Below are 25,858 nucleotides of genomic sequence, written 5' to 3'. Positions count from 1 at the left end.
GTTTATTCCCCTTAGGTGGAGAAGGGCATTTATATGTATTTTTGCAGGAAAAGGCAGAGACTATTAACATAATGAGTAACAGGAGCTGACCTTTATTGATTACTTTGTGCTACTGTTCTGAGTACTTTATTTATTTTTGTACTAGGAATTGAACCCAAGGGTGCTCTACCACTGAGCTGCATCCCCAGTCCTTTTTATTTTTTATTTTGAGACAAGGCCTTGCTAAGTTGCTTAGGGTCTTCCTAAATTGCTGAATTTGCAATCCTCCAGACTCAACCTCCCAATTTGCTGGGATTACCAGCATTTGCCACTGTGCCCAACTGTGCTGAACACTTTAGAAGCTGTCCACTTTAAATCACACGACAATCCCACGAGGAAGATACTGTCTTCCTATTGAGACCCCCTAGAATTAGCGATCCCCACCTAAATGCAGTGAGGGAAGGTAAAAGACCAGAATTCTGAGGAAGAAGAGAGGGCTTCTGTTTTGTAGGGGTGGGCCGTAAAAAGATCCAAGAAGCCCAGTATTCTGGTGCAGGCCTGTAATCCCAGCAACTGGGATGATAAGACTGAATGTTCACAAGTTCAAGGCCATCCTTAGCAACTTAATGAGGCTTTAAGAGCCTGTCTTCAAAAAAAGAAAAAGAAAAATCAAGCAAGATTTTATGAAGAGCTTGCTTTTATGAAAGGGGAAGCATTTAACACTTGAATTGGGGCCTGAATGAATGGTGGATAGGATGCTAGGGCACTTAGTGTTGGAGCACCTGAAGAGAACTTTGAATGGGGCCTGGGAGTGACAGAACTGAACCTTTGATTGCCTTGCACTCCTTTGTCATGTTCTCCTGGCATTTACAATGGGTGTGTCCTTTGAATCTCATGGCCAAGACACATGACTTCCACATGACATAGTGTGACTGTACAGGGAACAGTTGATTCTGGGTGGAGGATGGAGCCCTAAGTAATCAGGAGGGAAGAAAATTAGTGGGTTGGATCAAGAGAGGAGGTTTCTAGAGGAGATGGAAATTCAAATGCGTCTTGAAGGATGGATAGGAGTTTGAGAGGAGTGGAGTGGACACTTGGACTAGAGGAATGACAGCACCAAAATACCCTGAGACTGACCTCTTATTCCAGAGCCTGAAAGAGCTGCTCCGTCAGGACCAGCGTGACTCTTTTTCTTTCTTTTTTTTCCATATATGTAGCTATATTTATTTTTTAGTTGTAGTTGAACACAATACCTTCATTTTATTTATTTTTTATGTAGTGCTGAGGATCAAACCCAGCGCCCCGCACGTGCTAGGTGAGCGTTCTACCGCTGAGCCCCAGCCCCAGCCCCCAGCGTGGCCTGTGGGGGGTCAGAACCAAGACGATCTTCCTGTGGCAGGTTCTTATCTTCCTGTCACAGAGCTAGGAAACTTACAGGTGGCCTCCCACATGCAGGGACCCCTGTGCCACCACATTGCAGAGCCAGCATGGGGTAGTCCTGACAGAGGGCACTCACAGGCCAGCCTCTGCACCAGAAATGGAGTCGCTTTCAGTGCCCTGGTTAATTAATTTGCTCATTTATTTATCCAGCAAACGTTCAGGAAGGGCATGGTATGTGCCAGACATGGCCCTTGACAGCGTTAACAACACAGGCGTGATTCCCAGCGCTCTCTGCAGTGCACAGTCTGATCTGAGGGTGTGATGTCACAGCCCTTGACTCCCTCGTATCTGGGGAAGGGTGTGTGTCCTTTTTATGATGCTGTCTTTAACTTTAGCATTTATTTTCTTGGCAGACAAAGCCACAGACCCAAGTGTGTCAGAACAGGATTGGTCGGCTATCCAGAACTTCTGTGAGCAGGTGAACACTGACCCCAATGGGTAAGGTGACTTCACATAACACTTGACTCTGTGGGGACCCCCAGACTGAGCACAGGCCCTTATCTCTTGGGACTGATGGCTGTTACACAGTTAGGAAGGATTTCTGTCTTTCCCCCCTCCCCCCTCTCTACAATCTCTTTTTCTAAAATTAGTAAATTCATGAGGGTTTGTTGTTTGTAGTGCTGGTGACTGAATCCAGGGACACTAGACCTGAGCCATACCCTCAGCTCTTCTTTTTAAATTTTATTTTGAACTGGCACAGTGGCACACGCCTGTAATCCCAGTGACTTGGGCGACTGAGGCAGGAGGATTGCAAGTTTGAGGCCAGCCCAGGCAACTGCAAGACCTTCAGCAACTTAGTGAGACCCTGTCTCAAAATAATTAAAAAGGCCTGGGGATGTAGCTCAGAGGTAGAGTGCTCCTGGGTTCGATTCCCAGGACTGAAATGAATAAATCAATGAGTAAATCAAGAAAGTCTATTTTTTCAGGCCGTAACAGTTGCCCAGGCTGACCTGGAGCTGGTTCATTCTGCCTTAGCCTTCCAAGTAGCTGGATCCCAGGCGGGTGCACTGGGCCTGGCTGGGTTTTGCTGGTTTATTTGTTTTGGTTTTTGTTTTTGAGAGGGTCTCCCTTTGTAGCACAGGCTGGTCTCAAATTTTTGGGGTCAAGTGATCTCCCACCTCAGCTGACTCCAAAGTGGCTGGGACTACAGGTGTGCCCCACTACATCTGGCTAGGTTTTTAATTTTGGGGTGCTGGTGATTCAGCCTAGGGCCTTTTAGCATGCACTCTGTCACTGGACACATCCCCAGCCCAGGGTACTGTTTTATCAAATTCTTTTTCCCAAACCCCTGGATAGCAGCTGAAGAACCAAGTCGTTGATGTGCAGGTTTAACTTCCATGGTGCTGGTATTCAGTCGGAGTGAGCGGTGCCTTGCCCACTTGCTGTGCCAGTCTTCAGCGGGCAGTTAGCACAGACAGACGAGTTCTGTGTGTCTCAGACATGGCTGCATGTGGGTTTGGGCCCCTGCTGCTCCACTAGGAGTTGTCTCTTGGGACTGATGGCTGGGGTGGGATGGCCAAGGGCAGGAAGATGTGGCCTGGGCAGAGGAGTAGTAGCTCAAGTGCTGCAGGTGCAGCAAGGGTGGGTGGGGGTGGGTGCCCCGGACTGGGTGCCAGTCACATTCCACCTCTGCTTTCGGTCACCAGCTCTTGGAAGACAGGTGACTTTACCAAGCACACTCAGCGAGACCAGTTAGTTTTTTCCTCCCCACCCACAGTTGGGATCTGTCTGTTTTCCTTCAGCCCCACACATGCGCCCTGGCTCCTGGCCCACAAGATCCAGTCTCCACAAGAGAAGGAAGCGCTTTATGCCCTGACGGTGAGTTTGGTCGCTCGGAGGTAGATGTTAGACCAGGACGCAAGAAAAGACCACTGACTCCAATTAAAATCAAATTAAAGCAAGCTTATTATTTCGACCGGCCGGGCTGCCTCTCCCACCCAAAACCGCGGGAACAAGACAGCAGCCACAGCTTTCCTGCAGCCCAGCTTTATAGCCCAGAAAGTTACCAAAGGGGGGTTACAGATAACAAAACTCGGACGAGCATCACACTAATGGTAGTTTACATTTTTGCTGGCCCCGACATCAAATTTTATGAAGGTCATTAGAGCCTCAGAGAGGGTCGTCGTCTGGCCAGGGAAGGCCAAGATTTGTGAGGCGTCACTAAAGTTTCAGAGAGGGCTGCTCTCTGGTCAGAGAACCAGGCATGGGTGAGTTCAAGGCAGGGCAGGCATTCCAAGCAGGTTCAGAATTTACAGTAATTTATAGTAAAGCCGAGATTATCTTTTCATGGCTTTGTGGCGAATTGGCTCCCAATTTTAAGAAAAGATCAGGTTGGGTCTATCAGTAGAGTGCTCCTGGGTTCGACTGAGGGGGACTTTGTCTCTACCCAGGCCTTTTCACTGAGGTGGGACATCTGAGAGGTTGTCCTTTGCAGTCTTTGAACAGCAGGCTGGAGGGAGTTCTGAGCCAAGTTGCCCAGCCAGACCTGTCCGTGTAGAGCAGCCCTGAGCCACTTTAGGAGGAAGAAAGGAAGCTCTCCTCAGAGTGAGGCTGGCAAGATCCAGTGCCCAAGGGCCAGACTGGGAGCGTAAATGAGCGAAGCCGCCGGGTGCAAGCATGTGCCCTGTCTGCAGAGGCAGCTGCGCCGAGGACCTGCTGGCTTGTTCCAGGCCTGAGTTTGGGCCCAGTTTTCTTAGAACTTTTGTTTTCTTTAAGAGAAACTAGAAGTCCAGATTTTTATGTGAGTTCTCTGAATGTTTAAATGTTGGGGGACACTCACTCTTTTTTATGGAATGAAGTATTGCCCAATTCTAGAATTGAAAATAAAGCCAGTTAAGATCTTTAACTTAAAAAAAAAAAAGTGGGTAACTGACTTGACATATTGAAAAATCAGTGTGGACTGCAGGTGATATGTGTGGGCCAAGCTTGCCTCTGGAGAGCCACCGGGTGACCTCTGGTGGCACAGTTCTTGGGCCCTGCGTACCCGATTTCTTCCTCCAGGGAGTGAGTGATTCTCAGGCCATTTTCACCTGCCCATAGGGTTCCTAACAGGTGGGGTGACCTTGGGGTACACACACACCCCACTGAGGTACTGCCTGGGCATGAACATAGCATGTCGAACAGGTAACATTTATTTTTCCCTTGATCTGAAAGTGTTTCCTTTTCCCAAAACTTCAGGGTCCTTGTAGGCTGCAGGAGGGGTTAGCTTTGGTCTCACTAGTCACCAGCAGGTGCTCTCAGCTTCAAGGTGACAAGCCACTGACTTTCCTTCTCATGGGCGTCCTCTGTCTGTACAGGTCCTGGAGACATGTATGAACCACTGTGGTGAGAAGTTCCACAATGAGGTGGCCAAGTTCCGCTTCCTGAATGAGCTGATCAAAGTGTTGTCTCCCAAAGTGAGTAACTGGGCTTGGTCCTGCCCACTGCACCCAACCTTCGACTCCTGCCGTGACTCTGTCCTACTCAAAGGCTTCCCTAGGCCACAGCAGGCCACGCCTGGACAGGCCCTGCCTGCCTGTCTTAGCTGTCGAGGACAGGTCCTGCTGTGGACGTGGTCTCCTCCCCATGCCCTGGGAAGGTGGGGGTGCTTATCCGCTGGCCAGCACCCTCCAGCCGACCTCCCACTCTTTGAAATGGCACAGTATTTGGGGGTGTGTGGACAAGAGGAACTTGAGCTCCGAGGCACAGGGTTCCTGGTGCTGGGAGGTGACCAGGTGTGACTCTGAGTCTCTCGCCACCTCCTGCCTGGTCCTTTGCTCCTTTCCTCCTGGCACCTGAGTTAGTGATGTCACCCTCAGTAACCAACGTTGGCTGACCCCTTTCTTGCTATGAACCAGGTGTGGTCCAAGTGGGCTTCCTGTGACTAACGAGACACCTTACCACTCAGGAAACTCTGTTTTGTGTGTGTGTGTCGTACTGGGGATTGAACCCAGGGGTTTGGGCATGGGAAGCAGGTGCTGTACTACTGAGCTGCATCCCCCACCTTTGACGTTTTTATTTTGAGACAGGGTCTCACAAAGTTGCCCAGATTGGCCATCCTCTTGACTTAGCCTACCAAGTTACAGATATGTCAGTTCAAAATAAAATTTAAAAAGAGGAGCTGAGGATGTGGCTCAGGTCTAGTGTCCCTGGATTCAGTCACCAGCACTACAAACAACAAACCTTCATGAATTTACTAATTTTAGAAAAAGAGATTGTAGAGGGGGTGGGGGAGAAAGACAGAAATCCTTCCTAACTGTAACAGCCATCAGTCCCAAGAAACAAGGGCCTGTGCACAGACTGGGGTCCCCACAGAGTCAAGTGTTATGTGAAGTCACCTTACCCATTGGGGTCAGTGTTCACCTGCTCACATAAGTTCTGGATAGCCGACCAATCCTGTTCTGACACGCTGGGTCTGTGGCTTTGTCTGCCAAGAAAATAAATGCTAAAGTTAAAGACCGCATCATAAAAAGGACACACACCATGCCCAGCTTTCTGTGCCAAGAAGTGGAAAAAGATCAATCTTTAAAAAAAATTTATTTTTAATAACTTTATTTTGTTATGTGGTGCTGAGGATCGAACCCAGTGCGAGGCAAGCACTCTCCCACGGAGCCACAACCCCAGCCCCAAGTCTACCCTTGCCTTAGTAAAATCATGAATGTCCCCAGTGATGTGGACAAGGCTCTGACTTAGGCCCATGTACAGTGGGCTTTAATTTTAGCAGTTCTGGAGACGGAAGGGGCTTTGGCCAGGTAATTGGGCTCTCGTTGTGTCAGCCAGGTGGTCTCCTAAGGGACAAGTCCCTTTCCAGTCTCTAATTCTTTCTCTTTTTACTCTCAGTACTTAGGGGCCTGGGCCACAGAAAAAGTTAAAGGGAGAGTCATGGAGATCCTCTTTAGTTGGACAGTGTGGTTTCCAGAAGACATCAAGATCCGAGATGCTTATCAGATGCTGAAGAAGCAAGGTGTGGCCCCGTGGCTAACGCAGTGTCCCCTCACAGTGGTGTGCTCTTTCTGCTTTTTTATGTACCTTGTAATTTGTCGGAGGTGAACACGCTGATAGATGATGGAAACTGAGGTCAATGTCTTTATCCCTGGAAATAGGTGGACTTTCCTTCTGAGGGGGCTGCAGTTCCACCAGGCTTGAGATTTGTTATTGCCCTAATTGCCTGTGTTGATAGTTGGGGGCTGACTTGCTGGAGTTTGCTCAGTCTCTGTTCCGCCTTCCCTTTGCTCTGTTGTTGTGTTCCCTCCCTCCCTCCCTCCTTTTTTTTTGGTACCAGGGGTTGAACCTAGGGCGCCTTACTGAGCCACATCCCAGCCCTTTTTATATTTTATTTTGAGACATGCTCTCGCTAAGTTGCTGAGGCTGGCTTTGAATTCACGATCCTCCTGCTCAGCCTCCCGAGCCACTGGGATTACAGGCATGTACCACTGCGCCCAGATTTCGCTCTGTATCTTAAAGAGAGCCTTCCTCCATGTTCTTTTTTTTGGGGAGGGGCAGGGGGGGTTGCGGGGAGGTACTGGGGATTAAACCCAGAGGTGCTTTATCATTGAGCTATATCCCTAGCCACTTTTATTTTATGTTTTGAGACAAGGTCTTGCTAAATTGCTGAGGCTGGCCTCAAATTTGCAATTCTCTTGCCTCAGTCTCCCGAGTGGCTGGGATTACAAGTGTGTGCCACTGCACCCAGCTTCCTTTGTGTGCTTGCATGTGTGTGCCTGTTACTTGTTGGAGGAGGGTGAGGGTGGTGGGCAGGGGCAGGATCTATACAGTTAAGCTCTGTTAGGCAGGCACTGTTCCTGGGTGTTGGTATGATCTGTCCGTGATCCTGGCATGAACTGCCCCAGGGAACAAGGTTGTTTTTCCTCGGCTTTTTCTAGCTGCAGCAGGTCCCTCCAGTGCTCCCAGGGCTGCAGGTGGTCGCCCTTCTCCCAGCAGTTTAAAAGCTTTGCTTCTGTGGAGCGATGGAGAAGGATTCAGTGGAATGTCTGGCCTTCCCAGCTTCCTTTTCGAGCCCCTGGAGAAGAGCTTGTGTCCTTGTTTTGTAACCCCAGGAGTCCTGCGCTGGCCTGGTCGCCGCTGGCCTGTGAGCAGAGGGGCAACTTATCTCACCAGTGCTGCCTCCTCAGCTCCCGGGGGCTCTGCCTCGCCTTAGGTTCAAGGTTAATTTGGTTGTAGTCCTGTGATCTCAGCTGTCTCATGGGTTGGAGAAAAGGCGTTAGATCGCAGGTGTCTAGGGTTTTGTTATTGCTGTTGGGGTGGCGGTTAGTTACGTGTTCCCACTTTCGAGTGTCCCCACAGGAAGCTGGGAATCTGACTTCCTTTTTACGTTGGGCTTCTTAGAAGAAGGAACTGGGTTCAGGATGGGTAATTTTTCCCTGATGTGCACTCACGTAGCACTTTTAGGAGCTTCATCGGGGATGCTGCCGTTATTTCTGGGCCCTAGGAGGTTCTACAGTCATGGTCAGTGGTCATTATTTCGTAGCCCAAAGCCCATGGGAGCGGGCTGCAGCTGGCTGTGCTCTGACACTGCTGGTCATGGTGGTTCCTTGGATGCTCAGTGAGATGATGCATAGCCTCTGTCACCCCCCGGGTGTGGCTTTTCAAGGGTGTTGACATTCCTAGTATCAGGAACTAAGGGCTTCCGGACCCCATTAACGTCCCTGCATACCCATATCTATATCTTAACCTTGTGAAATGCATGTTTCAGGAATCATAAAACAAGACCCTAAGCTACCAATGGACAAGATCTTGCCCCCACCTTCTCCCTGGCCCAAGAGCTCCATCTTCGATGCTGACGAAGAGAAGTCCAAGGTAAGGAACGCCTCCCCGGCCTCAGCGGCTCTCACGGAGTCTGACTGGGCTGCTTGTCTTGGGCCCTTTTCTTGAAACGTCCTCTGATCTTTGAACAGAGTGTGGGCAGATAGGGTGGTGAGTTCCATCTCTTTCCAGGCTCTTAGGCATGAGGTAGCAGAAGGTCCACGTGTGTTTGTGGATGGGCCAGATAATAAATGCCACACTTTTGTGCCATACCCCTGACCTTGGGGGGAAGAAAGGTGCCAAGGGTAACCCAGGGGACTGTGGGGTGTGGGGTCCAGATGTGTGGTATAGGGTTAGGGTTAGGGAGAGGAAAGGGTCAATGTCAGTGCACATCATTTTCAGTGCCAGTAGGCCTGACACTCCCCCCACAACGCTCACCGTTGTCCTTCCATTGTGGCCTCCTCAAATTGTTGGTTCTCCGACATCAGAAAGGGAAGGGGGAGGAAGGTGATCAAATCCCAGGCCAAGACCCCGGGGGTGACGTGATGTCAAAGAGAGGCAGGGCCCAGTGTCCCAGCAGAGCAGGTCCCGTCTTCCAGCCATCTGTGGTGGAGGGTCAGCCCCGTCGCGGAGCACATGGTCCCAGCACCCTCAGCACGCTTGACCTCTGAGCCCAGTAGTGCTCTGGGGGGGCTGCCCTGGGCACGGGTGGATAGCACAGCCCCCCTGGCCTCTGCTGTTTGCCAGAAGTACCTTCTCTTTGTTGTGACAACCAAAAATAGCTCCAGACTTGGCGAGATATCTGCTAGGGGACATAATCCTCCCATCCTCCACCCATGAAAACCAGCAGTCTGTTATTAGGACGGCCACAGTCTCCGTCACAGCATCACTGACGACATGGTAAAATAATGCACGTAATGTGGGGGCTGTTGTTGGTATGAAGGCTTCTGTTGCTGCCACTTTGGCTTTGGGCCAGAGGGAATTAACAGTGTCACCCTCTCCTCTTGACCACATTCTTCAGCTTCTGACGAGACTTCTCAAGAGCAACCACCCTGAAGATCTCCAGGCAGCAAACCGGCTCATCAAGAATCTGGTTAAGGAGGTGGGCGCTTTTCAGTCGGTTCTGTGTCACCAGCATGTGACACTGATGGTCACATGTGAGCTGATGGGCAGTGTGAGCCGTGTGCTGGAAGGCGTGGATGGGCAAGCCCTGAGCTCCCTGAGGGGCAGCGGCCTGGTGCCTGGGAACAGCCCTGTGCTCTTGTGCTTCCCAGCTCCTCTGCCTGCGGTGCTCAGAGCGTTTTGTAGACGTGACTCTGTGCCAGTGACAGGCATACTGGTGTGGACAGAGTCCAGGTTTGGGAGTTTTCTTTTTCCAACACGATGGAGGCTGGCAGTACAAAGGAGGTTACCAGGCCCCCACCCTGTGCTGTTGCCCCAGGAATTCTGGGCTCTGAGTATTTTCCCACCTGCTAGGTGAGCGCCCCACTTACCTAGTGTTGAGCCCTGAGCCCCAGCAGTACGGTACCCCTTCCCATCTCTGTTCAGGCTGCATCCAGGGCTTCTTCTCTCTTACTCTGTCCTTTTTATCCCAAAAGGAACAAGAAAAATCAGAGAAGGTGTCCAGAAGAGTCAGCGCGGTGGAGGAAGTGCGAAGCCATGTGAAGGTGCTGCAGGAGATGCTGAGCACATATCGCAGGCCAGGGCAGGCCCCCCCGGACCAGGAGGCCCTGCAGGTGACCTGCCGCTCTGACTTGGAAACCTCCCTGTGTGTGAAAGTGTGTCTGTAGGTCCACGAAGCCATCATCCTCATCAAGATGACAAATGTGGCTGTCATCCCCTCCCTGCTCTCTTCCCCACCCCACCCCCATCAGCAGGCTTCCCTTTCAGCTCTGGTGGGTGTGAGTGGACTGGTAACAGTGCGCCCTTAGTTCTCGCCTGGCTCTCACTGGACGCTCCCATTGAGACCTGCTCCTGTTGCCCTGGGTAGCACCACTTCCCTCCATGGCTAGCTTGCTCTTTCCATCTGTTGATTATTTGGGTTGTTTAGGGCTTCGAGTGATACAGGCTGCTATAAACATTTTGTGTGAACATGTATCTTCATGTGTCTTCTCTTGGGTAAATGCCTAGGTGTGGGATTGCTAGGTCATATTCTGAGTGTGTGGTTAATTTTCAAGAAACTGCCAAACTATTTTCCTTAGTGTTTGCCCATTTTCCATTCCTAACAGCCATATATCGCAGTTTAGTTTATTTATATCTTACATACTCTGAGAGCAATCTTTCTTTTTGATAACACCCTTGAGATAATTAACATATCGTAAAAACAGTCAGTCATCACTATTATCTAATTTAAAACATTTTAATCAGCCCTAAAAGAAGCCCAGTACCTTGTATTTATTTTAAATTCTTTTGGGACATACCGAGGATTGGAATGGCAGGATATTATGCTAACTCTGTTTGACATTTTGAGAAACTGCCAAACTGTTTTCAACGTAGCACCATTTTACAATCTCACACGCAATTATAAGGGTCTCAGTTCTCCACATCCTGCCAACACTTGTTATCTTGTTGATGACAGCTATCCTAGGTGTGAATTAGAGGCTCACTGTGACCTTATTTTGCTGATGGCTATGTCAAGCATTCTTCTTCTTCTTTTTTTTGTGGTGCTGGAGATTGAACCCAGGGCCTTCTGCAGGCAAGGCAAGCACTCTGACAACTGAGCTCTATCTCCAGCCCATGTCAAGCATTCTTTAATGTGCTTTTTGACCGCTTAAATATCTTTTTTGGAGAAAGTCTGTTCAAATCCTTTGCCTACTTTTTTTTTTTTTTTTTTTTTTTGGTACTGGAGATTAAACTCAGGGGCAATCAACCCCTGAGCCCCATCCCCAGCCCTATTTTGTATTTTATTTAGAGACAGGGTCTCACTGAGCTGCTTAGTGCCTTGCTATTGCTGAGGCTGGCTTTGAACTTGCGATCCACCTGCTTCAGTCTCTTGAGCCGCTGGGATGACAGGCTTGCGCCACCGTGCCCAGCCTTTGCCTGTCATTTAATCATTTTATTGGGTTATTTAAGTGATATGAGTTCTTTATATATTCTGGATACAAGTTCCTATCAGTTTCCATTCTGAGTTGCTACTCCAGTGGCTTGACAGCATCTTTTGGACCACAAAAATTTTTAAGTTCAGAGAAGTTCACTTTATTTTTTTCTTTTGTTGCTGGTGCTTTCGTTGTCCTGTGCAGGAATCTCCCCTGGCCTTGGGTGGGGTGGGGCGCTGCAGCGCTGCCTGAAGCTACTGTTCGTGATCTCTCTTACCCTCGGCTCTCTGCCTCCCCCTGCAGGCCTCCCTCAGCCTTCCTTCGGCAGTCCAGCTTTCTGTTTCTCTGCAGAGGAAAGAAAGATGGCCTTCACATAGCTCCTTTGTTACCCGTCCTTCCACTTCAGAAGACTAGCAGAAACAAACCAGAGTCTTTCCCAATCCCAAATTCCTGAGAGTAAAACCCATTTGGCCAGCTTGGTTTGTGTATCTGCCCTGGCTGACTTGCCTGGGACTGGGACTGGGCAGCATTAGGGAGAACGTCATGCCAGCCTTCCTTGGTGGGTGGTAGGGACAGAACTTTGAAGGGTGCTGGGCTTGAGCTACGCAGACGCTCCAGAGCCCATCTCCTCCCATGGTGAGTTTGCACCAGGGCCCTTCAGGAAGGTCAGCGTGTTGGACTTTTAAACAGCACAGCTGTTCTTCACACAGCAGAGACGGGAGAGAGGCAGAGTCAGCTGTCGGGGAGGCCTGGAGTGTCAGCTGGTGGAGCCCCCTTCAAGGAGGGAAATCTAGGGCTGGGGTTGTAGCTCAGTGGTAGAGCACTTGCTAGCACATGTGAGGCCCTGGGCCCCATCCCCAGGACTGTGGGAGAGAAAAAAATGGAAATCTAAGCTGCGCAGAGCTGTGTGTGCTCAGCAGTGTGAGAGTGGGCTGTCCCGGGATGAGGATGGGGCTTCCAGCTGAGCCGGGGAGCGAGCCCTGTGGGCGGGCGTGGTGGGCGTTTTGTTGAAGGGATCAGGGCATCAGACAGCAGTTGGGGTGGGAAGTTCAGACTCTAGTGGTCAAGCAGGGAGTTGTCCTTTGAGCTGTTCCAGCCCAGGGCTGGGAGAGGGGCCTGAGGAGGAGGGGACGCTGTGCCCCCAGAGACAATGGGTTCTTTTCTGAGCTCAGGACTTTACACTTTTATTTTTTAAAAAATCGTATATTTACAGTCCAAACTTTTTCTGAAACTGACTGCTGTCAGTCATGAATCTGGGGCAGACTGAGGGGCCCTCCTGCAGCCCAGACTCTGCTCCCCACTTGAATGGCGCAGCTGGGGCCCAGGTGTGGGTGTGAACCCTGCTCTTTCCCCAGGTCGTGTATGAAAGGTGTGAGAAGCTGCGGCCCACGCTGTTCCGCCTGGCAGGAGACACCACCGATGACGACGACGCGCTGGGTAATGCGGTTCTGGTCCCTGAGTAGCTGGCGCCTCAAGAGCAAAGCAGATGCGTCCTTGCTGCTGTGCTGCCGTGGTGCAGGAGCAGGCAGAGTGGGCTGTGGCCCTGGGGCAGCTGGGCTGGGGGAGGGGGCCTTGGCTGACACAGAACTGACTTCAGAGTTACCTGGGCTTGAACAGGGAATCAGCAGATCCAAAGCCTAGAAAAGGGTGGACATTTATCATGAGATTAAGTGTGTGGCCATCCCACAGAGGTGGGAACAGCACCTACCTCCCCACCACCCGTTAAAAATAGGTTCCTTGACTGTAGACTTCCGGATCTCCGTTTTGCGTATCTTCCTACCCTATGGTGATGTATAATGATATTTCTTATATTGCCAGTTACATCAGGGATGGGTCAGATTCGGGTTCAACTGAGGGAGCAGGAATACATGATAGGTGGATTCAGGAGGCCTGTGATGTAATTATTGTCTGACCATTTTCTCAGTGATGTCAGTGAAGTCAAAGGTACACAGATCCGAGTTTGTAAATATCTCACATGTTAAATATAAAAACACCTGCTGTTGATTTGCAGCCTCCATTCACAGCCAGAAAATTTGAGGGAACTAAGCAGTTGGTCTCTCGTGAGAAGTAATCTTCCAGCACTTTGACCTGTGGGTAGTTATTGTGCATCGCCCTGGTCCTCTTGCCATTCTGTGTCTCCTAGAGAGATGTGCTCGTAGGTACTAACCATGGGGTGCTTAATGCAGTTTTGGAATCCAGTGTGTATTGTATGCTGTAAGTTTCAGTTTGGATGCTTCATTTCATTGGAAATGCTGGATCTACATTTGCAATTTTATAAAATATGTAGGCTTAAAAACTAATTCATAAGGCTGGGGTTGTGGCTCGGTGGTAGAGCACTTGCCTAGCATGTGTGAGGCACTAGGTTTGATTCTCAGCACCACATATAAATAAAGGTCCATTAACAACTAAAAAAAAAATTTTTTTTAAAATCCTAATTCATATGCCAATTTGTTCTCTAAACACTTTATTTCTCCTTCTTCCCTTTTTTTGTGGTGTTGGTGATTTAACCCAAGGGCTTCACTCATGCTAGCCAAACGCTCTACCAGTGAGCTATATATCCAGTCCTTTTTCTTACTTTACTTTGAGACACATCTTGCTAAGTTGCCCAGGCTAGCCTCAAACTTGTGGTCCTCCTGTCTCAGCCACTGTTCTTGGCTCATTTCTAAAAATTCTCTCCAATAACTGAATAAAGAAATAAGAATTTTTTTAAATATTTGTGTCCACATTGACTAAAGTTTCATGTTAGTTTTTGTTTAATAAAATCAAAGTTGAAAGTTTTAGTTTCTCAATGAACCATATTTCTAGTGCTTACCGTCAGCTCTTATGGCAGACAGTGTAGACATGGTGAAAAGTTTCATTTCCTACTACAGTGGGAACTTAGAGTATTAGGGGGACTGGGAATGTGGCTCAGAGATGGAGCACTTGCCTCGCACGTGTCAGGCACTGGTTTTGATCCTTAACACCGCATGAGACAAATAAAGGTATTTCTTTGACAATAAATTCTACAACTATATATATATAAAATATTAAAAAGAGAGAGAGAGAGTAAGAGTATTAGGGCTGCCAGGCGCCGTGGCACATGCCTGTGATTGCAGACTCGACAGGTAAGACAGGAGGAGGGCCCCATGTTTGAGGCCAGCCTCAGCAACTGAGCAAGGCCCTAAGCAACTTGGTGAGAATCTGTCTCAAAACCAAAAATAACAAGGACTGGGTTGTAGCTTAAGGGTAGAACATCTTGAGTTCAATCCCCAGTACCAAAAAAAGAAGAAAAAAAAAAGCATTAGGGCTGAGGGGTTCAGCAAGGAGGTCTGATAGGGCCTGCTGCCAAGGCCTGAGCACAGAGGGTGTGGATGTGCTGAACCCAAGAGGCCTGCTGTGTGCAGTGGCGTAGAGAGGGCTGAGGTTGTCGGTAGCTACACAGGGTTCTGATTCTCATTTCCTCTGCAGCGGAGATTCTCCAGGCAAATGACCTCCTCACCCAGGGAGTTCTGCTGTATAAACAGGTGATGGAGGGCCGTGTCACCTTTGGGAACACAGTGCCCAGCTCAGTGGGAGATGTGCCTGTCTCTAGAGGTGTGTACCGTGAGCTCTTCTTGATTTGCAATCTCCCTTCTAGCTTGGGGCGGTCTACAAATCCCATAAAAGAAATGGACTCTAAGAGTATTGTGGAGTGTGGCACAGAAATGAGAGAATTGAATCTGTTCTCTTTTCCTGTGAGAACGTGTTTCACATGGCCAGCTTCTTCCACAGGAGCCGTTGTGAACTGACGGCCAGGCTGGACCCTGTGGAAGCCGAAGGCTGTGTGGTGCCTGGGTTTGAATCCTTCTCCTGAATGACAGGAGCTAGAGACCAAAAGAATGGTCTTCCTCAGTGGTTCCTAGTGCCGGAGGCTAGCTGTGTCAGAATTTCCTGGAACACTGAACCGCTGAACCCCTCAGTATCTGTGTTAATCAAGCATGACAGGTGGCTGTGATCAGCTGGGGTCAGAAACCTCCAACGGCCTCTGAGCTGAAGAAGCCCAAGTTGCTGCTGCCCAGACTGAGGGGACCTTTGGAGGAAGACTAACCTCTGGTGTGAGCAGCAGACCTCTGGCTGCTTCATAGTATAGATCTCAGCTCAGATTGTGTGTCAGGACGCCCAGCTGATGTGGAAGGTGGCTCTGGGGTGTGTTGAGGGGACAGGGTCTTTTGATTAGGAGGAGGCCTGAGGGATGCTGACTTGAGTTGAGATTTTGTGTGTGCGCACGCGCTAGGAATCAAACCCAGGGCCTCACACGTGCTAGGCAAGTGCTCTACCACTTACTTACACCCCCAACCCTTGATTGGAGACTTTGCTGTCGGATATCTTCTCGTTATTCTCTGACCCTGTCTCTTTTCTAGTCTTTCAGAACCCAGCAGGCTGCATGAAGAACTGTCCCCTGATTGACTTGGAGGTGGACAGTGGGTCTGAACAGTCCTTGCTTCATCAGGACCTGGCAGCCTTAGGTTAGTGTGGGTGTTCGTGGGGCTCAGGCACAGAACGGACCTGAGGAGAGGGAGCGGGTAATGGTCTCTTCAGGGTGCGTAGGCCTGCTTTTGAGTGAGTCAGGTTTACCAGGCAGCTCAGAGAGGTCTCTTTGCATGTATGGGTCAGTTGTGCCATGGGTGAGTTGAATGACCCTGTGTAAGTTGTTTCCAGAGGTCCTAGAGAGTGGTGTGCCACTGACCTCCAGCTTGAATCCAGTGGAGTGACTGTTGTGCGTCTGTCTTCCTCTCTTACAGGGATCAGTGATGCTCCTGTTATGAACAAGGTAAGGAAGCTCCTGCTACGGCCCGGGGAGAGTAGCGGGGTGGCCAGCCTGCCTTCTGAGGCAGCAGGGCCTTGTAGGGAGGGGTTACTGCATAGTCCTAGAGGACATGGGGGGTCAGTGCTCCTCCTCATCCACCTCGCTGGCTCAGATCCCCAGGACTGACATCTTTACCTCTCCACCTTTATCCCGTCTTGTGTTGTATAGCCTCCTGCTTCCTGCTCAGGGGTCTTGTGCTGTCCTGCCTGTCTGTCTTTCTCCTCCTGAGAACACGTCCTAAGCCCAGGCTTCAGCGGCTCTAAGGGGCCACGGTCCCACCATGGCTGATGGTCCTTCATCCCCTAGCCTTATTTTAGCCATTGTCCATCTGCAGGTCGCCAGTCAGAACTGCTGCAAGGAAAAGAAGAACCTTGCTGCCAACACACCTCCAGGTGGCAGAGTCCAGAGCCCTTCCGCAGACAGGAACCTGCCGGATCTGCTCTCACCACAGCTGTCTCCCGGTCCTCTGTGAGTCTTCTGCCCAGGGAAGCAGAGGGCCTGGCTCCTGACCGCTCCCCATGGCATCTGAGCAGCAGGGCCTCTCCCTGGAGGGGTGTCCTCCTGCTGAAACTGCATGTGCTGCGTCCCCCGTCCCTGCCACTCCTCGTCCTAAGTACACTCCGGCCAAGACATCAGTAAAGGGTGTTGTGGTTTTGTTTTTGTTTTTAAGATCTGGCAAATTGATGATTTTGAAGTTTTCTTATTGATTTTTCTCAATTGTCATGTAATTTTAAGTCATGCAAAACTCAGTCACTAGAGACTTATGACAGGAGGCCCTAAAACCACTGTATGAAAACAAGGAAAGTCTTTGCTTTTTCCTTTACATGTGGCAGTACATTTTTGTGGCTTATTTGTGCACGTCTTGGCCAGTTTGCATGTATTTGCCTCATCCTCTTTAGGGGCTATGTTAGAATTCATTGTGTGGATGTTAGTCACTCGCCTTGCGTGGACATTCTGTGGATAAGTGTGTGCGTGTGTGTGTGTGTGTGTGTGTGTGTGTATTCAGTTCCTCATCTTGCTCTTCAGAAAACCAAATCACAGATTCCTGGAATTCTCTATATAGTTATTGTTTGTCTTTGATATTTTTTTATTTCTTTGTAGGAATTATGTCCCACAGAAAAGTATCCCCAAGGAAGTGCCACCAGGTACTAAGTCCTCTCCAGGTTGGTCCTGGGAGGCTGGCCCTTTGGCTCCTTCCCCGGCTTCCCAGAACACACCTCTGGCTCAAGTGTTTGTCCCTTTGGAGTCTGTGAAGCCCAGTAAGTACAGTTTTATTTTTTATTTTTTCCCTTTTTAGTTCTATGTAACTGTAGAATGTATTTTGACTTGTTATACGTACATGGAGTATAACTTTCCATTCTTGTGTTGTACATGATATGGAGTTACCCTCATTGTGTATAATATATGGACACAGGAAAGTCATGTCCGACTCATTCTACTATCTTTCCCCATTCCTACTCCCCTCTCTTCCCTTCACTCCCCTTTGTCTGATTCAGTGAACTTCTACCCCCCACCCCGCCCCCTGCCATTTTTGTGTGTTAGCATCTGCATATCAGAGAGAACATTCAGCCTTTAGCTTTTGGGGATTGGATTATTTCACCTAGCATGATAGTCTCTAGTTCCATCCATTTACCAGCAAATGCCATAAATTCATTTTTCTTTGTGGCTGAGTAATATCCATTGGGTATATAACCCCTCCTTTTTTTTTTTTTTTTTTTTTTTTTTTTGAGGAGTGGGTACTGAGAATTGAACTCAGGGGCACTTAACCATTGAGCCACATCCCCAGGCCTGTTTTGTATTTTACTTAGAGACAGGGTCTCACTGAGTTACTAAGAACCTCGCTGTTTCTGAGGCTGGATTTGAATCCATGATCCTTCTGTGTCAGCTTCCCAAGTTGCTGGGATTACGGGTGTACACTACTGTGCCTGGTCCTTTCTCCTTTTCTATTTTGAGACAGGGTCTTGCTGAATTCCCAGCCTGGCCTTGCGCTCACAATCTCCTGCCTTAGCCTCCTAAGTCTGTGGAATTTCAGGCATGTGCCATCATACTTGGCACAAAACAAAGTTAAACAAAAAGTTAAAAGCAAGAAAACATGTTCACTGTAGAGTTTTAGAAAAGACAGAGCAGAAAAGTATCATCATCTAAATCATTACCAGCTGGGCTGAGATGGAAATTTTATTAATATCCTTTTTTTTTTTCTGTGGTGGATACTGAACCCAGGGCCTCATGCCCATATGTATGGAAATGTACTTCTTAATAAATTGACATCACAGTATGTATAGACTATTTTGATGTCTGGTTTTATTTATTATTACATTATAAGCTTATAGCATTTTTTATGCCCTTAATTGTTCTTTAAAACCTTGATTTTTAATAGCTCCATATATTGTATCATTAAATAGATGTGCCATGATTTATTTATTGGTTCCTTTTTTTTAGTGATATAGGGATTGTACCCAGTGGCTAGCACATGTTAGACAAGCGCTCTGCCACCAGCCCAGTTTTGTTTTATTTTGAAATAGGGCCTCACTGAGTTGCCCAGACTAGCCTCAAACTGGTGATCCTCCTGCCTGAGTTTCCTGGTAGCTGAGACTGCAGATGTGTTTGGGCCCAGTGCCTTTGTGAAAGCTGACCTTGTTTGTTGTTAAAAACAGTGGTATGGTGAACATCGTGGGTGGCCTTTCTACGTGGCCTCCTGGTTATCAAGCATATTCCTGAATGTGGGGAAATGCTGGGTGTCGACTTTTAAGTTTTTGATCTGCATTATCAGTTTCCCTTCCAAAAAGGTTGCCTTTTCCCCATACTCTCAGCACAAACTTTACTGATGTTTTTAGTCTTTTAAATCTTTGGCAGTTATATAAAACCACATCTTTATGATGTCCATTTTGATAAGTGACATTTGGCATAAGGATCTTCATTAAAAATTTCCCCAGGTGCTTAGAGGTCAGCTGAATACCCTTTATCAAATTAGCTACTGATTTTTGAAATAGTTATTCTTGTTAAATTCTTGTATTTGGGTTTGTTCTGCGTGCTCTGATTTATACCACTTTACTTGATGTGCAGTTTTTTTCTCTGAATATTTACCAACATAAATAGCTCTGCCTGTCTTTTTTTTTTTTTTTTTTGGCCTGTTGGTTAGTCGCATGTTTTTTTTTTCCCCCAAATTAGGATTAGAATCCACTGTTACTTAAATTAAAACAATCTCTTTGGGATTTCTGTTGGAATTTCTTTAAGCCTATTTCAGATTTACTGTCTTTACGGAATGTTCAGGTGGATGTGGCTGTGTGTATGTAGTCATGAAAGAGACCGGAAAGAAATAAGCCTAAGTGTTTGGGCTGTTTATTTCTGAGTAGAATCAATAGTAATAATAATAAAAAAATCTTATGGTATTATCCACAGTGTATCTGTATTTTCCACAGTGTTCACACTTTATTTTTATCTCCCTTAAAAGATGTTGTCTTTTAAAAAGCTGCTAACGTGCTTAGGATGGTTGGTTGTGGAGAGAGGTCAGTTTGGAGGACCATAGGAAACTCGGTGGACACAGGAGGTCTTGGCTTACCGTGAAGTCCAAGAGCTGGAGGAGCAGCAGCACTCGTGACACGCCTCCGAAGCCTGGCTTTCGTGGCAGTTGGTGGCAGTACTAACCCTCCTGGTGGTCCCTCTCTCCCAGGCAGCCTGCCTCCTATTATCGTGTATGACCGGAACGGATTCAGAATTCTGCTCCACTTCTCCCAGACGGGGGCCCCTGGCCACCCAGAGGTGCAGGTGTTACTGCTGACCATGATGAGCACTGCTACCCAGCCAGTCTGGGACATCATGTTTCAAGTGGCTGTGCCAAAGGTAAGTCGTCCGCTACTGGCCAGCTTCTTTGAATTGTTCAGGAGTGGCTGTCATCGTTGAGCACCAGATCCTTTATGGGACATTGTTAGGTGTAAGAGATAGAACTCTCTCTCAGACTAGTTAATGATAGAATGGGGATTTTATTTATTTTTTAAAATTAAATTATTTATTCTAATTTGTTATACATGACAGCAGAATGCAATTCATTTCATATTACACATCTAGAGCACAATTTTTTTTCAACATGATTCTGTTTTTTTTTTTTTTAAAGAGACAGAGAGAGAGAGAAAGAGAGAGAGAGAATTTTTTAATGTTTATTTTTTAGTTATCGGTGGACACAACATTTTTTGTTTGTACGTGGTGCTGAGGATCGAACCCGGGCCGCACGCATGCCAGGCGAGCGAGCTACCGCTTGAGCCACATCCCCAGCCCCTGGAGCACAATTTTTCAAGTCACTGATTGTACACAAAGTATTTTCGCACCATTGGTGTCTTCACACATGTACTTAGGGTGATGATGTCTTTCCACCGTCATCCCTAACCCCTTGCCCCTTCCTTTCCCCTCCCTCCCCTTTGCCCTCCATTCCTCCCATGCTCCCCACCCATCGCCATTATGAGTCAGCATCTTCATATCAAAGAAAACATTCGGCCTTTGGTTTTTTGGGATTGGCTTACTTCACTTAGCATTATATAGAATGGGGATTTTATTGGCTCTCTTAACTGGGGGTTCCTGAATGTATCTCACTTCACCTGAATCAATCCAGGTAGGTTTTTAAATGATTGCTTAAGAATCTCTTGGTCTTTTTGGGGTTATACTGAACCTTAAGCATTGTTATGACAGGATCTCACAGCTGGTGTGTGGCATGCACCTGTAGTCCAGGATACATTCAGGTGGCTAACGTAGGAAGATCGCTTGAACCCAGGAGTTTGTACAGCCTGGGCAATATAACGAGACACTATCTCTTTAAAAAAATAAAAGAAGCTCACGTGGCCTGAGGTGTGCATATCGACTACCCAAAGGGCTCTGCTGGGCCTTGCTGGGGTTACTTGCATACCTTTGACCAGTAACTTGTGTCCAGGGAGATGAACTGTTTGGCCAAGTTGGGATGATATGCCCACCCTTTTTAAGGGAAGTAGGGCCCCACTGATTAATATCCATACCCTAATCACAGGGGAAGGGGCATCTCCCGAAAGGAAAAGATTCAAGGCAGAAACACATGACTCCGTGATGTGTTTTTGTCCTCAAGGTGTTCTTTGTGAAGCATGTTATTAACTCTGTGGTTAGTATTATAATTACATAACTCTACAGAGTCAGTACTCTAAGGACTGTTCTCAGCTCTTATAAACGATCAACGGAAGACTCAGGAGTTTTTGCCTGACGTCACAGAGCTAGTAAGAGGCAGAGTGAGAATTGTACCCAAGATGTGACGCAGCTCTTCATGCTGCCTGCCACTGACCACACCCCTTCAGATATATTTTGGGTGGAAGGAAAGGCTTTGGGTCCTTCCATCAGGTAGTGGGAACTGAGATACCACATTTCCTAAGAAGCCAGTTCTTCTGGATGGGTGGTGTGGAGTCCGGTTCCTGTTGCCCTGATCTCCTCCCTGAGCCGGGGCTCCGGAGGAATGAGTTTTATGTGCTGTTTCCCTGATAGTCAATGAGAGTGAAGCTGCAGCCGGCCTCCAGCTCCAAGCTTCCTGCATTCAGTCCTTTGGTGCCTCCAGCTGTGATCTCTCAGATGCTTCTGCTCGACAATCCTCACAAAGTGAGTGCTGATGCCTTGGGGAGCAGGGAACGGGGCTCCTGGACTGTAGGGAGGCAACCGCAGGGAGAGGCACACTGAGGCTTGCTCTGAAGCCTCTGGTTGGCGCTGGAGTGGGGCGTTGGTGGGACATCCCTTGCTGGTGATTTTCTTGGGGACTTACTTAAAGCAGGTCTGTTTTTCTGGGAACCAAGCAAGGAGCTCCCTCTAATATCGTGGAGTCCTGAAGGGTGAAGCCTGCTTCCTTAGCAGGTCTCTGAACTGCAGTCCACTTCAGGACTGCGGAAGTATGGAAGGGCTCCCAGAAGACATGTCTGGCTTCCCTGTTGGAGCCCCAAAGAAGGCAGGCCAGGGTGTCTGTCATGTAGTTGTTTGAAGCCCTCATTTGGGGGAAAGTAACATAAACGCCATTCCTTGGAGACATTTGCTCTGGCTGGCCTCTGGGTTGCTCCCATCTAACTGAATGTCTTGTATCTCTCACCTCCCAGGAACCTATCCGGTTACGGTATAAACTGACATTCAACCAGGGTGGACAGCCTTTCAGTGAAGTAGGAGAAGTGAAGGACTTTCCAGACCTGGCCGTCTTGGGAGCAGCATAATTTTTCGTGAGACAGACCCTTCAAGTCAAGCTTGGGCCACGTTCCTCTCACTGTCTAGTTGGAACTAGTCACGTGATTTAGTGCAGAGTGCCAAAAACTGTCTCCTGACACAGGCTCTGAATGCCAACCTCTGAACTGTTCCGCAGAGACTGTGTGTGTGCTGTCGGGGGCTGCGGGGAGGGAAGAACGGGGCTGGGGGTGGCAGTGTGGAAGCTGCCGGGCATTTCTGAAGACCATCTCTGCTGCAGTCATCTGTTTCTGCATGTCGTGGACACCGATGTCCCTGCCTCAGGTTGGAGGTTTTATAAGCCAAAGTTTTTTTCATGTATGTTATCTTTTCATTCATCCACTCTGTGCCTTGTCAGCCTTTGAAAGTCTTGGTTGCTCCCAGACTGCTGTTCTCAGGGACCTTAAAAGGGACCTGGTTGGTCTTGGGGCAAAGAGTGTCTTCTGGGGACACTACTCTTCCAAGAAAGACCTTGTCTCCATTTCATTCGAGAATGCTGCTTGCGTGTGTTCGGGAAGATCTCTGGAATGGAATGCTTGTTGCACTGTAACCAGCGAGGGGCTGCTGTGAGACCAGAAGACCACACCTGGTGGGCCAATCATGTCCTTCACCACTGTGCCTTAGAATCGCCCTTAGATGGACCCTCTGAGGCAGAGGGAAAGCAGACCCCAGGCCTTAGGTTCCATGGGTTGGGCAGCCTGTCTGGGCCCTTACTCAGGACCCTCATCTCTATCCTCATCCTCTTTCTCCATAAGCATCTCCTCTGAGCTCTTTGATTGTGACACCAGGTTAGTCATAAATCATAGCTAGTGGCCAGCCCATTCTGCCTTGCGGGAAGTCGAGGAAATAGGAGTCGCAGAGCCAGTTGTGTTTAGAGCTGAGGGGCTGGAAGGGAACTGGCTTCCTGTTGAAGGATGGAGAGCCAGTGACCCCACGAAGACAAAACCCTGAAGATCTGAGCAGAGCTGGATATCTGTTCCATTTATAAGCTGAAGGAGAAATTCAAGCATATAGTCAGGTGATCCTTAGTGAGCATCTACTGTTTGCTGTGATCTTTGATGTGCATATTTAACAAGTCCTGCTCAACTAGACTCTGGGAAAAGGTGCCTGAGCCTGGCTGAGATGTACCAGTGAAGGGCTGGGAGGGCCAAGAGGTCGGCCTTCTGGGTGGCAGTCAACCTAGGAACCTGCAAGGCTGTTTGGAGCTTTTAATCGTGAGATCTGGTCTTGATGTCTGCATGTAGTTGGAAATCTGCCAACATTAAGTGGTGGAAATGGCAGCTGTAAAGATCCTCAAGGGATGCTCATTTTTAAGCAAATGTGCAAACTCATAAGACAGATAAATGATGGGGAGATTTCTTCATTTGGCATAATTCATATGAGACTAATCTTAACCCCAAAATTATTTTAATGTTCCAGTGTCTTACAGAAAAGCTATCACATAAAGTTTTTAAAGGGTGCCCATCAGGACGACGGTGTCTGCCTGTGAAGAACTTGGTCCAAATGGGTGAATGAGACTGGCACATGAGAAGACAGGCTTTTTATCCTGTAGTTTAGAGATGAACTCATGTACATCCCTGAAGATCCTTCTGTTTTCCAGGAGAAATGGCACTCTGCATAGGTAGACTTGGAGAGAGGATAGATAGGAAGAGAGGAAGAAGGTGGCTGTCCTGGGAGGGTCCCTGGTTCATGCCATGAGTTCTTCTAATCACCAAATTCAGTGAGTGCGTAGAGCCCGGCCTGAACCCTCTGGTTCTCTCACCCACCAGCGGCTGTCGTAGCCAGCACTGCTGTGGGCACTACGGATGTAGCAGGGACTTCTGGATCTTTTGGTCCTCTGGAGAGAGACGAGTTTATCCTGTGTCAGCTGGAGAACTGGCACTGATGGCCAGTGCTGTCTCCTGTCCTCATCTGTCTGGAATCCTGCTTACCTTTACTTCTTGACCTACCTCTGCCCCTTTAATGTGCTTTCCCAGGGCTGGTCCTTCGGACTTTTCTAAGTCTACACACTGAGCCTGGCATCTAAGCCCCTCTAGACCACTAGGTGGATCCTAACCCTCATCTCAAGCTCCCTCTCCCTGCTGACATCAGATCCGATTTGACTGTCAGTTGAGGTTCCGCTGGAGGCCCCCCTCTTGTTTAGAACAGAACCCCTCCTTCTCTCCCTGTTCCCGAAGGCACCTGTCTGAGACTTCCTGGGTCCTCCATTTGTGCTTCACGTACATCCACTCGGTTTTGTCCCATGTAGTCTGTTTCCCCTACATTCACATTACCATGCCTGAATTTGGCTTTTTCTTGTTTTGTTTTGATACTGCAGTAGTCTTCCAGTTGTGATTCATAGTTGCCACCACCAGAATTCTCTAGCAAATCAGAGCACTTGATCTTAGGCTGAATGGCTTCCTAATGAATGGCTTCCTAATGCCTGTAGGTGGGTAGGAACAATCCAGGTTGCTTGTGTCAGCGTCCAGTGCCCTTCTGCAAGTTTGCTCCCTACTCTCCTGTCATCACCTGCCAAGAGTAGAGCCCACATGGCCCCGCAACAATAAAGTTGTTTAAGCTCTTTGGTAAATGCCATGTTTTTTCTTTTCTTTTTGACTATATATGCAGTTCATTCCTCTCCCTGTATCCCTTCACTGAACTTAAGACTCAGCCAAAATGCTATTCTAAAATGCTACTCTGGGCCTGGGGCTCAGGAATAGAACAACTGGCCTGGCATGTGTGAGGCCCTGGGTTCCACTCCCCCCGCCACACACACAAACACCTTACCTCTGCCACTCTTTGAACATAAATGGGAGGTATAGATAGTAAATTGAAATCAGGAGGGTGGTGCATGCTTGTAATCCTAGTGGCTCGGGAGGCTGAGGCAGAGGATTGAGAGTTCAAAGCTAGACTCAGCAAATTAGCAAGGCCCTAAGCAACTCTGTCTCTAAATAAAATCCTTAAAAATCTGGGGATGTGGCTCAGTAGGTGAGTGCTCCTGGGTTCAATCCTGGGTACCCCTGCCCAGAAATAAAAGTATAAATGATAACCAAAAGGAAATGATTATTACCCATTTAAGATAAAATAGCACTAATTGAAATGGCAAATATTAAAGGTAGATAGCAAAGATAATATCTAAAATACAAATCGTACTTAACTACTACAATGTTAGTTCCGAGTTTCTTAAGTATATTCAATGAAGAATTAGTTACCCAGCCCCAGAAGTATGAATTCTACAACCAGGTGATTTTTTTGTTGCTTTTGTTTTAAACTAAGAGAATTCTGGAATGTTTGCTATGGGTTTCTTTTCAGCCTGATGATTTTCACCTAGAGCAGGGTGTGGCCAGGTAGGACAGCACAGGCATCATCCTCAGATGAGCCAAGCCTTTGGTTTCCTAACTCAGGTACTCAAGGTCCAGAGTTTGAAAATTCAGGCTTCTCGTCCCATTCGTCCAACACATTGCCAGTTATACCATGTTCATTCATTTTATTTTTATGTGGTGCTGAGGATTGAACCAAGTGTCTCACACATGCTAGGCGAGTGCTCTACCTCTGAGCCATGACTGCAGCCAACCATGTTCATTCTTAGAAGGGTGGCATTTTGGAAAGCATAGACTTTCTCCTTTGACTTTCCGTCTTGAGAGGAACATGT

The 25,858-nt window shown here is 48.2% G+C and overlaps 1 protein-coding gene across 1 annotated transcript in view; it reads left to right on the top strand.

Moving 5' to 3' along the window:
- Gga2 (golgi associated, gamma adaptin ear containing, ARF binding protein 2) overlaps nucleotides 1–24,796 on the top strand; it is a 32,243-nt gene extending 7,447 nt beyond the window's left edge. Inside the window, exons 2-17 of the mRNA XM_046454649.2 lie at nucleotides 1,773–1,857; nucleotides 3,162–3,237; nucleotides 4,716–4,814; nucleotides 6,238–6,361; nucleotides 8,111–8,214; nucleotides 9,182–9,262; nucleotides 9,759–9,896; nucleotides 12,551–12,632; nucleotides 14,643–14,768; nucleotides 15,575–15,679; nucleotides 15,956–15,984; nucleotides 16,355–16,488; nucleotides 17,122–17,279; nucleotides 19,691–19,860; nucleotides 21,514–21,624; nucleotides 22,110–24,796. Coding sequence (XP_046310605.1) covers nucleotides 1,773–1,857; nucleotides 3,162–3,237; nucleotides 4,716–4,814; nucleotides 6,238–6,361; nucleotides 8,111–8,214; nucleotides 9,182–9,262; nucleotides 9,759–9,896; nucleotides 12,551–12,632; nucleotides 14,643–14,768; nucleotides 15,575–15,679; nucleotides 15,956–15,984; nucleotides 16,355–16,488; nucleotides 17,122–17,279; nucleotides 19,691–19,860; nucleotides 21,514–21,624; nucleotides 22,110–22,220 — 1,733 coding nt within the window. The 3' untranslated portion in view covers nucleotides 22,221–24,796. The remainder of the gene's footprint in view (nucleotides 1–1,772; nucleotides 1,858–3,161; nucleotides 3,238–4,715; nucleotides 4,815–6,237; nucleotides 6,362–8,110; nucleotides 8,215–9,181; nucleotides 9,263–9,758; nucleotides 9,897–12,550; nucleotides 12,633–14,642; nucleotides 14,769–15,574; nucleotides 15,680–15,955; nucleotides 15,985–16,354; nucleotides 16,489–17,121; nucleotides 17,280–19,690; nucleotides 19,861–21,513; nucleotides 21,625–22,109) is intronic.
- The last annotated feature ends 1,062 nt before the right edge of the window (nucleotides 24,797–25,858 follow it).

This window comes from Marmota monax, unplaced genomic scaffold (assembly GCF_021218885.2).
Source record: "Marmota monax isolate L192 unplaced genomic scaffold, Marmota_monax_Labrador192_F-V1.1 WCK01_AAM20220418_F8-fsc00086, whole genome shotgun sequence".
In the NCBI taxonomy this organism is placed as follows: domain Eukaryota; kingdom Metazoa; phylum Chordata; class Mammalia; order Rodentia; family Sciuridae; genus Marmota; species Marmota monax.
Note: the sequence above shows the minus strand (reverse complement) of the source record. Positions and strands in the feature narration are given on the sequence as shown.